We start from the raw sequence: 14,447 nt of genomic DNA, 5'->3' as shown, positions 1-14,447 counted from the left end.
TTTCTTTTATTTATTTATTTATTTATTTGCTTTCAACCCACTATGATCCTAAGCTAAGCTAAGCTAATTGGCTACTGCCACAATGGCGCTGCTTCTGCTAGTGAGCAGGGGGTGGCTACGGATCACGTGCGCTCTACTGTCTTCACTCCCATTGGTAGTCGCTGCTCTAAGTTGCTCAAAATTTTCAAAGTCAAAATTTTCAACCTTCAAAGTCGCTAGACACGCCCACATCTAGTCGCCAATGGTCGCTGTCGCTGGACGTCACCAGCTGTCGTTGAAAATGAATGTGTGAACGTACCTTAAGGATTCAGAGTTGCCATTGTAATCATAACCTTGCAGCCTACATTCTAGGTCCTTGGTGATGAAAATTCACACATAATATATAAATACTGTTGAATAAATAATCATATAAATCATGCACGCTTCTACCGCAAAAGCATTTTTCACCCCTAAGCTTTACACTTTCTGTATGGTTTTTAAATCATATCTTCAACAAAGAGCTGTGAATCAATTGCACAAAACTGTATCTGTGAGCATGCAAATAGTGCAGTGGCAGTGTTGAGCACTTCATCATGCTATTTGTTTATTTATTTATTTATTTATTGCCTGCTTTTTGACTTGCTTCCATTATTATTAGTTGCTGCTATATACTGGTATCAGTGCTGCTTTGTAGGCTGGAAGTCAGTTAATGTGGGTGGATTTGAGATTGCTAAATTAAGACGAACATGCAAAGATGGAAAATGAATGCAATTATTACAAATAGGACTATTCATGATTATCAATATATTCTCAATATATTAGGCTACTAATACACACTCACTGACCACTGTACATCTGTTCATTTACACAATTATCCAATCGGCCAATCATGTGGCGGCAACATAATCCATAAAATCATGCAGATACAGTTCAGTTGATGGGGACATCAAATATCGGAATATGAAGAAAAAGAAATCTCAGTGACTTTGACTGTGGCATTGTTGTTGGTACCAAACGGGCTGGTTTGAGTGACTACAATTCATGCTGCCACACTGTCCACGGTATCCTTTGCCTCGTGACCCGAGTCCCCCAGAATAGGCTCCAAGCTCCCCTGCGACCCTGTGTAGGATAAGCTGTACGGAAGATGGATGGATGGATGGATGGATGGATCTTGTTTTAACAGGGTGGTCTATACAATACTGAAAATCTCTCATGGTAAACAGGTAGCACACAGGTCATTCTTAATGTGCACAGAAAATCAGCTTAAGCCCCTGTGTAAGTTGGGTCTGAACATGGATAATAGTCCCTGTATTGATTCAACTTATGTTTGCAACTTTGAATACAGCCCTATGTGAATGAATGTCCTACAAACAGCATCCCGGTTTGATTTTTAGTGGAAAGTGCAATATTTTAGCAATTAAGTATTATTCTGATATTTTGATGATCGTGTGTTTGTTCATTGTTTCCATTTGAGGACAACCTATGAGCTACTTAGCATTTAGTCCTACAAAGCTGTATTATGCTTTTAAATCTTCAGCAGCAGCCCCCCCCCCCGCCCCCCCTCTCTCTCTCTCATCTCACATGGCTATTTACCATTTAGAAATATTATGCTTAACTAAAATTGCAGCTTCAAGGAATGAAGGAATGTGTTAGCAAGAATACTGTCTTGTTTAATTATTTTATGAGCAGGCATTGGTATTACACTGTTAGTGTCTATTTCCATAAATTGAGGAGAATACAATAGATAATGTAATAGAGTATATTCAGCAAAGCGGCTCATCAAACTATTCATAAAGACAACTTGACCTTGAATATATACGAATGGTCAAGAACTAATTTAGTGAATTCATATTATTCAGCTTAAGTAGAGAAAAGATTTTAATTGCTAGAATGATTACCGCTTTAAATGTCTTATAGTTCAACAGTGAGTGATTAAGCGGCTCTTCCTGAAGTGAGGGGGGGGATAGGCGAGCACAAGAGTTAGGAATGATACTGCTTTCTTTCTTCACACTCTTATACTCATCATTTCCTATATGCAGCCCAGTTCGAGAGGAAGCGGGTGAGCAGAGGGGAAGTGACTGGTGTGAGCGTTACCGATGAGAGTCAGAAAGTCTACATAAATAGACCTCTTTACATAGCCTCTGTGGGTTATGCTGATGAGCTGTTTTGTTTGAACAACTTCTCTCTTTTGTTTGTTATCGGAATCCAGGGCAAGGGAAAGAAGGCACTAAAAGGAGAACAGGACGGCCTATTTAAACCTGCACACAAGCAGATCAAAAGTTCTGTGTGTAAAGATGTCCTTTTATGTGTGTGCTGATGGGAAATGGGCAGGCAGGTTTCACTGCTGGTGAGGACTGTGGTGTGACACAAAGCGCAATGCTTTAAATGTCTTTTTTTTGTCCTAAAGTAGAACAAATAGCGCAGTATGTTCTAGGAGCGTATTTGAAGTGAGGCGTCTTACTGTACATTTAAGGACCATCGCTGTGTCGAACAAATCACGGTGCATTTCAGACGTACATAGCAGCAGACAAACAATGCGCCTTGTGTTTGTGTAAGCCAAACCGAATGAAATCTTTTTGCCGGATTTACAAACGTTTCAGAAACGCTGATTTCCTTTGTATTTGCGTGCATATGTTGATGAATGCCAGTCACTTGTACATCACCAGGCCATAAAACTCTATAAAAGGAAAAGCTCATGCAGCTGAAGTTAAAAGCCAAAGGCAAAAATAGGCTTTCTCAGAGGGAAAATTGAAAGTTATTTTGACTCGTATCTATTAATTATGAATTAAGTGAGGTTAAAAGAAAATGTTTTGACATAATATATCTGCGTTTTCGTTGCACCTCCGGGGTTGGGGGTTCGAATCCCGCCTCCGCTCTGTGTGTGCGGAGTCTGCATGTTCTCCCCATGTTCTCCAGGGTTTCCTCCGTGCACTCCGGTTTCCTCCGCCAGTTCACAGACATGCGTTATAGACTGATTAGTACCTCTAAATTGAACGTGGTGTGTGAATGAGTGTGTGTGTGATTGTGCCTTGCGATGGGTTGTCCCCCCCTCCAGAGTGTCCCCCGCCTTGTGCCCCGAGTCCCCCAGGGAAAGGCTCCACGCTCCCCGTGACCCTGTGTAGGATAAGCAGTACAGAAAATGGATGGATTTGATGCACATATTCAAAGTGTGTTTGCATTATGAACTGGAATAAATGGACTAAAATCAACTATTTTTGATCAAACTATATTTCATTTTAAAATAAAATTTTAAAGGAACAATCGAAGCGTGGTTAAATATTTATTTGTTTGTTTGCTTGCTTGCTTATTGCTCATACACAGGATAAAGTATAAATAAGTGCTTTATCTTATTTTACCAGGATAAAGCAAGTGTAATATGTTAAATTGAGTACATATGTGAGTGCCAGTGTTCCTATCATAAATGTCCCTTCTCATCAGTATCTTGATCGTGGTACCATTGATACTGCAACAGTGATCTTTTCTGACTTGGTCATCATACAATAACAACGTCTAACCATAACACACCTGTAGTGAGGCGCGCCTCTCCTCCTTCGGAGTTCTCAAACATAGCCCCGGGTCATTTGCCAAACCAGAAGCCGCAGTGGATCAACGCCACCAAAAATACTTGCGAGTCTTCCAATCACTGAGCTCCTCAGCCACTACAAAGGCAAATCTGCCAGCTCCTAGGGCTTTGGGAAGAATTCAGCAGAGAGAAACTGGGCTTGAAAGAGTCCAAGGCTGAGCTGGAATTTACTGGTAGAAGTATGAACTAATTAGGAATGCATAGGTAGCCTCCAGCTTCTTCTCCAGAGCTCTCTTCCTGGATTTCGCCCCTCTCTCTCTCTCTCTCTCTCTCTCTCTCTCTCTCTCTCTCTCTCTCTCTCTGTCGTCTCTGAAGGCGGCTCATCTGTAATTCATTTGAATCCAGTCCATTTCCACCAGGGCTGAGAGGGGAGCCAGTACGGTGCACAAAAAGAGAACAAGATCTCACCCTCTATCTTCTTCATATTTTATAGCACTATAAATTTTGTCAAAGGAAGGTTACAGTGATAAATATCCTTTGTTTTCAGAGGAAACATAAAAAGCAGGCGTGTAATGTGTAACACATGAGCTGCGCCGACTCTGTCTGTGTTCCATTATGAGTAAATCACATTGTTTGAGGATGGAGTCAGTGGGGTGAAAGAGACTGGAGTGTGTCCTCTGGCTAGAGGGAGTTATAAAGAGAAGTGGACAATTTCTCTCATTCCTCGTACTTGATTTACGACGGGGATCGAGAAGGAAATTTGTCCTCTGTCTAAGTGGCGGGTACGGTAGAAACAGATCCGTGGATATTATTATTCCAGTCATGGTTCATAATGTCAGAGAGTCAGAGAGACTCACTATTTGGAAATTCGTACTGACAGGTACTTTTTTAAATTCCTCCCAACAGCAAGCTTTCCATTACCACTTTTAGCCCAACACTTCCTCCTACATGCCATAGTGTGGGCATTCAAATAGTAGCTGTCATGTTGGCATTTCTCCTGGTGAAGAAGTGAAAATCCTTGACCTTGATTCAAGGATTCAGGATCAGCCCAAAAACCTCCCGAGTCAGCCTCGCGCACCACCTGCTCATGTGCTTCTGCATGAGATGGAGGGCTTGTGATGATCTGACAGCTTGTCAGGATACTCCATGGTAATGGACTTCAAATACATGCTGTGTTTTCCTGTGTGTATCCATGAGGCAGTGCATGTTCCTGTAGAGGGTAGAAGCACTAATATGCTTTTTTAATGTTCTGAGTTCTTATAAAGCTTGGGTTGGTACCCAGGTGGTGTTATCGTATCGGGCATATCCGGACTAGTCCTGCTGCTGAGTGTCAGATGTGTCATGTCATGACGTGTGACTCTGTGTGTGTCGGGGCAGGTGAGTCAGTGGGGTGCCAGGTTCATTGACACTGTCTTGTGCTAGTGGTGAACTATAGTTCTATTGATTTACCACTGCAACTGCCATATAAATCTGATGTTCTCTTTGTTCTCTCCTCTGCTGTTCTTCCCTCTTTGCTGTCTAAATTCTTCATGTCCTTAATGCCTCGTCCTGTGCATTTCCACTTCTCTGCCTGTGTACGCTTTTGCCTCTATCCATTTCCTCAAACTGTATTTGTTATTTTGCATCTAATTTCCCTTCTTCCTCTCAATCTCCCTCAATCCCTCGTGTCATTTCCTGCATACTCCTTTACACTCTGCTTTTCCCTCTTCGTTCCTCTGTCTCTCGTTTTTTGTTTTTTGTTTTTTTTGCCTTATCTTTCTTTCTCTGTTCTGTCCTGTCTTCCTTTCCTATTCGTCCTAACCTCCCTCCTTAAATCCCTCTCTTTCTCTTTTTTTTCTGTCCTTCTCTACAGCATCTTTGGAGAGCTCTCCATAACCTGAGCAGTCCCAGAGACCCACCAGCCACCACGTGACCGTCCGAGTATCTTCTCGAATGTCGGCAGCACACACCAGCCTTTCAGCCCAAACGGAGTCGCCCCAAGCCCTGAATCAAACCCTTATGTCTTAGGACCCTTATCTTTTCCTTTTCTCTTTCCCTTTCCCCACCCCATCCCCCTCCAAATGCAAGCCCTTAAGACATTTCTATTCTTCTTCTTCCTTTGTCAAGTGGAACGTCTCTGAATTGGACCACAGATATTCTTCTTGCTATAAGGACAATTGGCATTGAGAGACTAATTGGCCAATTAGCCCATTCACTGTATGTCATCCTTCCAAGTGTAGCACTTTACCTTTCCTGTAGAGAGTCTGTTAGCTACGCTCGTCAGACTAGCATAATGTTCGGACGCACATATTAGATCTTCTAGTCGCTAGTGCTACTGGACACTTTTTTTTTTTTAGACTTCTGCTTACTTTTTTCTTACTCTATTTCTGTTTTTGTGACTTCGCCTCTCTACTCTACAGAAAGACTGCATAGAGACATTTTGCACATCTGTATAGTATTTGTGCCTCGTGTTTATTCCTCTGAGTCGGTTGTCTCTTTCTGTTATGTGAACAGTATGTTGTGGGCTTGTCCTCTCTTTGGTCTGTTTTTCTGTTGATCTGTTTCCTCGGTTCCCTCGGTTTTTCTGTACTGAAAACCCTTTCGCTCGTCCTTCCCTTAATCTGATCTACACTGTGACTCTGACCAGCTGTCTTAACGTGGCAGACGCCACCGCATCTACTCTCCTGCACTCTCACCCCTTCAAATGAAGGCAAATCTTCATGCTTTCCAGGATATATTAAAAAAAATAATAATAATTGGAATATGATTAAGGAGAAAGGTCAGTCATTGCAAGTGAGGCAAAAGACTATTCCCATTTATTAATGGACAGCACATGGCGTCTGTTCAGTGTCTGAACTGAGAGCAGTGAGAGAACTTGAATCCACCGTGTTGGGAAAATGGCCAGTATGATTTCTCACAGGGGAAAGAGAAAAAGAAACCTTGAAAATAATGGATGATGGTCCTCTCCTAAGACTAGGGGCTTGTCAAGCCCGTGGAAGAAAAGCATAAATTTAAAAATAAAGAAGAAATCTAGCTATGAAACAGCACTTTTAAAGAATTACAAAAATATAACAAAGCAGGACAATGTGTCAAAGAAAACAGGATGTGCGAAGCCTGTCGAATTGAAGTCAGGAATTTGTTCTTCACTGTCTGCAGACGTTTTCTGAGGCATCGCTGTGGTATGATATGGCCGTACACTGTTACCTTTATTACTATGAAGCACACAGAACTGCTCAACTGAATGGACATTGCTTAGTCATTGTTATTTATCTTAAATATCTGTATTAAGTCCACATAATACAGTATATCAGCTGGGGGGAAAAAAAATACATACATTTGTAACTGTAGCATATCACACATGACTAGCCTTCCGAATATTTTAACGAGAATTCGCGTGTTGGAGTCCGTGTAAAAGATCGGTTCTAGGTTGGTGAAATTAAAGGCTACATGAAGTCAATTCATGATCTAAAAAATGGAAAGTTGTAGCAGACTGAATGGTATTGATTATACTGTATGTACAAGTATTACCTAACCACAAGAACAGTAGTGTTGTTGAGAATCGCATAGGAAAAGACATGTTTCAGTTAAACTACTCGCCGCCATTTCACGGCTGGATGAAGCCACTATCTGGTACACAAGAGAACACTTTTGGAAATTGGAAGTTGTGTAGTAATAGAATAGTGAGTGAGGCATATAATTAATCTTTCATCTGCTAGACTATCTTCATGCGTGTCAGGATCAGAGCCGGCGCTATGAAAGTTGCGTGGTTCATGAAGTATAAGCGCGGTATTAAAGTTAAACAGACTTTAACAGGTAATATTTATTTACATATCATTTGCCTCTACTGTGAGACGAGCACTGAAAACGGACACTATGTACTATAACCTTTCTATTTGAACTTTGCTTCCTCGGTTCTGATCTTAAGCTTGAAAAGGTTTCACCGACTGTAGAGCAGTGGAAAAAAAAAAAAAAGCATCTCATTTACCGATAGACGGAAATTTTTGTCTGCGTTTTCGTTTCCCTGAAGCATTTTTAGCCTTTTTTTTTTTTTGGTTAAAAAAAAATTGATAGATGAAAGAGTGCTTGTGGAGGAAGAACCATTTGAGAAAATGATTTGATGACCTCTGGAAAATTTGACAGCTAATGTTCCATGATATTACAAAATGTCAAATGGGAAAGATGGTGGGCAAAGTTGAAGAATAAGAATCCTGCAAAACTGAAACTTTAGATCTTTCCTATCAAAGTTGTAGAAGATGGCTGCGGCTATGGACCATGTACGACATTTTAGTTTTCAAAAATGCATAAGAACTGAGGATAGAGATTGAATTAATTGGCACAACATACCTCTGAATACTCTTGTCTGTGTACCTCAACATTCTTTTACCTAGAGCTAAAAGCCCATTCACCGTAATGAAATAAGTATCACATATCTCAGAGTATGGATCTCAGTCAGCTCCATTTAGTCAACGTGATGGTGTTTATTCGTATTTAAAGAAACAGAACACTTATTTTGGAACTACTAATCACAACACGTCTTAGCTTAATATAAGTGTTAATATAGGATGATGTGCTTTCTGTTTAATAATCTTCCAGAAACTTCTCAAGAGACATGCCGTGAAAAGCCTCAAATAAAAGTGATGATCGTGAGGAATTGGAGTATTGATGGACATGTCTGTAGTAATGTTGTATTACACACCTGAAATCTGCACATGCACACTTCAGTTAGGATTTAATCTAGCACTGATGACTGTCCACGCGTTTCAGCTCACTGATCCGCTTGATTCAGGTGCCGTCTAGGCAAACGTCTCTATCTATAACGGCTGCTGCTTATAGAGTGAGTCGGTTATTCTGAAAGAACTGTACACAAGTGTATGTCTGATTGAACACTCAGACGAAGCATACACATATATATACTTACATGCATGCTAATATTTGCATACAATACATTTTGTACTTTCTTTTCTGATATGCTTAATTATACATTGTTGGTTATGACCTGTCGTTTCCCACCAGACCAGGGGTACTCGACTAAAATTTCCAGTTACATAACATTACTTGTTTACAAAGGTCTGGATAAGCAACTACTGACTGAATGGCAGCAACAGTTAGCTTTTTAATAATGAACCTTTAATGATTTGGCAATGAATAAGTAAGAAAAATTGTCTGTTTTCACCATTGACCTTTTTTTTTTTAAAACAAGCCATGTAACCACTACACTAATCAGACCTGAAAAGATTGTCAAATCTATGAAAGTCGGTGATAACCCTCCACTTTCTGAGATGTCTTTAGCCTTGTACCTAGTCACCGGTCCAATGAGCTGCCTTTAGCATGTGATTGGATAAATCACAACAGAGAATCTACTACACAATCCATGCAGGTTCATGTTTAAAAACCAGAGTCGCTGGACAACAACAGGTTTTTTCCTACGTTGATCGGTTCAACTACTCGATTCAGTCCACTGAAATACTTTGCAGGACCACCATTTGATTACCCCTGCTCCAGATCTTTGACATTTTTGTTTTCAGAGCTCACAACACAGTTGAACCAACCGTTGCATGATCATGTATGCGCACGTCACGTCAGCACAATCACAGATAATGAGATTAGTCACTTAATAAACTCTCATACACTATCATCTTCTGTTTAAGACACTCTGGGCTTGGTGAGACCTACCAAGAGCTATGTCTGAATTGTCCCAAAGTTGTCAAAAACACTATAGACAAAACAAACTATACATACTACACACACACACACACACACAATACAGGCTGTCCCACAAGTCTCCATACATAGGGATTTTAACACTTGTTAGCAAAATGTCTTCCAAAATGTTTCATACTTAGTTTACATTATAATTTTTTTTCACACGGCCTTTTAAGAATGCCAAAAGAAGAACGTATTAAAATCGTTCTCACGGCCGGATCGGGACGCTGTCGCAAGGTTGTGATGGACTTTAACAGGAAACATAGTGAACACATCACACACGATACCGTTATTTATTAAACTTATTATCAATTTTTTAAAAAGACTGGAAGTGTTGCGGATGTCCTCCACGAACATCCAGTGATCTAGACACAACCGACATGGTGCTGACAAACACAGTCCCCTGTGTATGGAGACTTTTGGGACACTTACTAGTTAGCTTAAAATCTGTAGTTTACCAGAAAATCAATCAAACAATTGAAAAGCATCAATACACTAAAGGCACTGGATCATTTTGTCTCACCAATGGGACAGCTGAGCAAAAATGCAAACCATCTGGGTCCAGGAGTACTGGTTTGAGAAACACTGGGTTATGTTAATGCATACTCTTTCTCTCTCTCTCTCACTCTCTCTCTCTCTCGTAACAGTTAAAATTAATATCTACGCATATGACTGCACATTCACATACATGGCTGAAAACAACTGTTTGATTTTAGCCATTTTGTAGCATGCTGCGTTATTCTTTTCTGCTCTTGTGTATGAAACAGGCATGCAGACCAAACCTTTAGAGCCCTGACTTTTCCTCCATTTCCATATAGTGTGCCTACTGATGGATCAAAATATTAAAAACTTAATAAATGCATTAATATGTTACAAGCATTGGTCTACCTGTGTCTTATATTTTATTGTGTGCTTCTGTTTGTCAATGAAATGCACAGACAGGACTGGAAAATATTTTGTACAAGTTGGTCTCTTGTACATCATGGTTTCTTTTTCTTCTTCTTCTTCTTCTTATTCTTCTTCTTCTTCTTCCCAGCCACAAGTAAAGGGACAGTTTGTATTCTTAGAGCCCTCTGCTGCCTTTGAGGCAGTTTACAGTGAAACACTATCAAGTCTTCACGTTGCTCCACCTGACCCCAGCGCTCTGTTAAATCTACATATGCTGTGTCTTAAAGAATAGGGCAGTTCTGTTTTGGATGAGGATGGAGCTGATTTCTGGGCCAGAAAACAAAAGAATAAAATATGAGAGGGTGTGCTGTTATGGAAAAAAAATTAATGATGAGCTGGTGGGTTGGGTTACCTTTTGATTATAACACTAACAGCACATCACTAAGTGTTTTATTTATATATATATTTATATATGTGTATATATATATATATATATATATATATATATATATATATATATATATATATAATAAAGAATTACTTGTACTTTTTATCAATTTATAGCTACATTTAATGTTGTGGAATGTTCGTAAAACAAGATAGTTCCTGTTATCACCCGTTATAGAAACTGTAAACAATCCTTCACTCACCAGCCTCTTTTTCTTTCTCTTGAAGTTAATAAGACAAAAAAAACCCCAGCTTGAAATGAGAAAAAAGTGCTCCATAACTGGACGCCATAAATGTTAAATACATGTTTCTGAAAGATTCACCTTATCAACAGGGTGTATTTAACGTTTCTGTGTTTTTTTGTTAAATAACTAAACATTTTAATGTTTATTATTCACCTTAGATGATGTGGAAAGTTCTCACGTTAGAACAGATAATGTACTAAAATTATAAAAGCACATGAATATAAACCTGAGATTTACCTTGCAGGGGGGAACATGGTTTAGAGGTTAGCACGTTTGCCTCACACCTCCGGGGGTTGGGGGTTGGGGCCTGGCTGCTTGGGGGGGTTTCCTACAGGTACTCCACCTTTCCCCCTTCCAGTCCAAAGACATGCGTTGTAGGCTGATTTGCCTTGCAAGCAGAACTACTGTCAGAGCTGCCTTTGTAGAAAACGAATCAATGCCTTCTGACCAATCAGATTGAAGAATTCAGCAGCACTGCAGTATAAATAGCAATATGGCAAATACGAGGGTTTTTTTCTTCCATTAAGCTTTGAAATGATTTGATTATCATAGATCTAGAAACACTTTAATTCAGTCCCATGTTTGTTCAGTCTGCATTAGATAACTTCACTGTACATTCTTAATATAATATCATAAACACAAGGGAAGAGCAGATGCTGTTTAACTCAGTTATGTGTGTTTTAAGGGAGGTGGGAAACCCTTTAAAACAACATACATGTTGAGATTATCTACACAGTAAACTGAAATTGACCTGCACCAACACACACACACACACACACACACACACACACACACAAAAAGCTTAACTCATTTTGCTGATGGAGTGAATTGAGGCTAGCTGGAGACAAGGCTGAGAGATGATCATCCATTACTCTGACTCTAGCAGAGACACTTATCTCATATCTCATTTCTAACACCCGTCTCTGTTTTTGTCTCACTCGCTCACTCCTTTGTGTCCATCTCTCTTTGTGTCACTCTTTGTCACATAAGCAATGTTGTTTTATTCTATTTGTATTCACTATAGATGGAGCAAATTTATTCTTGCTTTCCCTTTCCATCATCATCTTTGTTCCCCCCCTCTCTGTCTCTCTCCAGCTCAGCTTCTCTTGTCTTCCTCTGTCTTTCTCTCACTGTGGATGGTGTGAACTCAGGAGGCATCTACACACTATCAAATGAATTAAATATCACAGGCAGCATTCTGAGAGCTTGCCAAATTCAGAGCAGCCAGGCGTGTGTGTGTGTGTGTGTGTGTGTGTGTGTACAAATCCTTGTGTGCTTTAGGTAAGCTAAATCATCTCATTCAGCAGGGATAGGTCAGGCATCTGATTTCTCTTCTGTGAAACTCACACAGTTACAGAAAATATTTTACACCTAACATTAGATTGGTACGTTTTCCTGCAATCAATCTTTTACGCATGATCTTTGTTATAAGTCTTAATCTTTCTCTTCCGTTCAAATAAATGTTTTGATTCCCTCTGTTTTTAGAATGGTTCCCTCTTCTCTCTCTGTGTTGTGCTTAAGAAGGAGTCCCCTGATGGTCCCCTGATATCCACACATGGTCCGTATCAGGAGAATATTCAGACTCGCATCCCATAATAACTGCTGTTTCAAGAATGTTCAACATCCTAAACCACGTGCACACACACACACACACACACACACACACACACACACTAGGAGGAACTTTATAGTGGAAAAGGGCTGCTTAAAAGCTGAGTTTGTGGCGCTCACCTTTACAACTGCAGTCAGCCTATACTTCAAGTCTGACCAAACACACACACACACACACACACACACAAAAACTCATTATTACTCCACTCAAATGTTTCACATTACACTGAAGGAGTGTGTGTTGGTGTTCGAATGTACATCCAGTTTCACAATATAAAGGATCATACACACATGTTCAATTGTGTGTGTGACTTGTGCTTATGACTTGGCGATACCTGGTGGTCACCTCTGCCCAGTTAACCAGCCCAGTAGGGAATCCATGCACTTTCAGCAGCCTCCAGGCGCCACTAAGTTCGATAGAGTGCTGTGAGAACGCTCATTAAAGCCTGCATGGCCACTAAAAATCTTCCTTCTCCTCCCCCCAACTCTCTCTCTCTCTCTCTCTCTCTCTCAACTCCTTTAACCTCTCTAACCAATAATGAGGAGCTCATGCTGGCACTGTGTGTCATTAGCTCCAACACCACACACACACGCACACACACACACACACACACACACACACACACGGCTTCTTCTCACCATTGCATCTGCTAACTGTAACCGGTTGTGTAGCCTCCCTGAGGTGGGCAATGAAGCTTGTTTAGCTGTGAGACCATGTGGTAGAGCTGGAACTGCACTTGGGAACTTGGTCCACCATTTTGGAGCACAACAAAGTGCTCCATAGTTCCATTTCTTTGTCAATTCAATGAACGATAAAATATTGCGATTGTAGCTTTTAACAAATATTTTCGCATTTGTCTTTTGTCTCAGTCGTATAAGTTCTGCCAGCAGGAAGAAATACCCTGTTAAAAACATTTTCCGTGCATTGTACTTCTGGAAAGATTCCAGTTTATTCTGGGAAAACTACAGTATACTACTACAGCTATCCAGCTAAGCATCAGCCAGCCAGGTGTCAATGTGGACCATTTCCTTCTATCATTAAACTACACATTTGTAGGGAAAATAGTTTGTCCTTCTTCCTGGTGCATAGCTCGCTCTATTGTAGATCACTTTTCATTCAGTCTTTGTTGATGGTGTATAAAGTCATGATTTAGATGCAATTTTCAATCTCTTTGGTGCTACACCTCAGCCTGTTCCTCTTTTCTCTTCTTACAGTACAGCAGTTTGCCAAGGATTTCCTTTTTTACATTTTTTTTTTATTATTGAAACACGACCATGATACGTCAGGCGCTGTAGAAAATCCAGTTAGTTCCTGTTATCTCTGGTGTCTTTCTGTCACCAGCTTCATTTACTGTTTCTCTCTTGATGTAATAAGACAAAAAAAGGCCACTTATCATGTTACTGAGAAACCAGAACGCTCAAAGCCCTCTGTCGTGAAGACGTTCTCATGGCCTTTACAAAGTGCTGACACTGGAAACTCCCATAAATGTACAGAAAGCTTCACCATCTCAGCAATGATATGTTTTTTTTTTTGTCGAATGAGTGTTAATATAAAACTGAATTAGCCCGCGACACTATAAGAGCCGTGCTGTTATAGGAAATCAATTCACACCTTCTTACCAGCACTGTCTTATAACAGTGTTTATTACATGGAATATCTTCTTAGCTGATATTGTGCCGAATTTGGGAAGTTTGTGTAATACTTTATACACAAAGTTACACAGTAGGAGAAGGATCTTACCGTAAGACTGCCACTGTTAATACCGTGGAACAATATTCAGCCGATTACCTAGAACACTGAACATTAAAGTGCAGGGAAAGTTCCAGGAAAAGATGTTCACTTACTCAACTTTTGCTTAGTCAGCTTCCTCTAAGAGCTCTATGTACTTCTGTATTATTGTTATTACCTCATTATACTCACAGGAACTGCCCACGGCTCCACACTTACAGTACATTCTTCCCATTCACGAATACATACTATTAGTTTCTCTAGAACTACTGAACAGTATTCTTCATGATGACTAACGGAACATGCCAAGAGTTTAAGTGACCTCGCCTATTGTCAGTAAATC

At 40.2% G+C, this 14,447-nt stretch overlaps 1 protein-coding gene across 1 annotated transcript in view; it reads left to right on the top strand.

Moving 5' to 3' along the window:
• The window catches only part of samd12 (sterile alpha motif domain containing 12), a gene marked incomplete at its 5' end in the record, with an annotated part of 83,166 nt that extends 73,119 nt beyond the window's left edge, over positions 1 to 10,047 (top strand). The window contains one exon of the mRNA XM_053613518.1: positions 5,355 to 10,047. Coding sequence (XP_053469493.1) covers positions 5,355 to 5,377 — 23 coding nt within the window. The remainder of the gene's footprint in view (positions 1 to 5,354) is intronic.
• Between the last annotated feature and the right edge of the window lie 4,400 nt (positions 10,048 to 14,447).

This window comes from Ictalurus furcatus, chromosome 24, assembly GCF_023375685.1.
Source record: "Ictalurus furcatus strain D&B chromosome 24, Billie_1.0, whole genome shotgun sequence".
Lineage (NCBI taxonomy): Eukaryota > Metazoa > Chordata > Actinopteri > Siluriformes > Ictaluridae > Ictalurus > Ictalurus furcatus.
The sequence above is the reverse complement of the archived record's forward strand: the minus strand, read 5'-3'. Positions and strand labels throughout refer to the sequence as shown.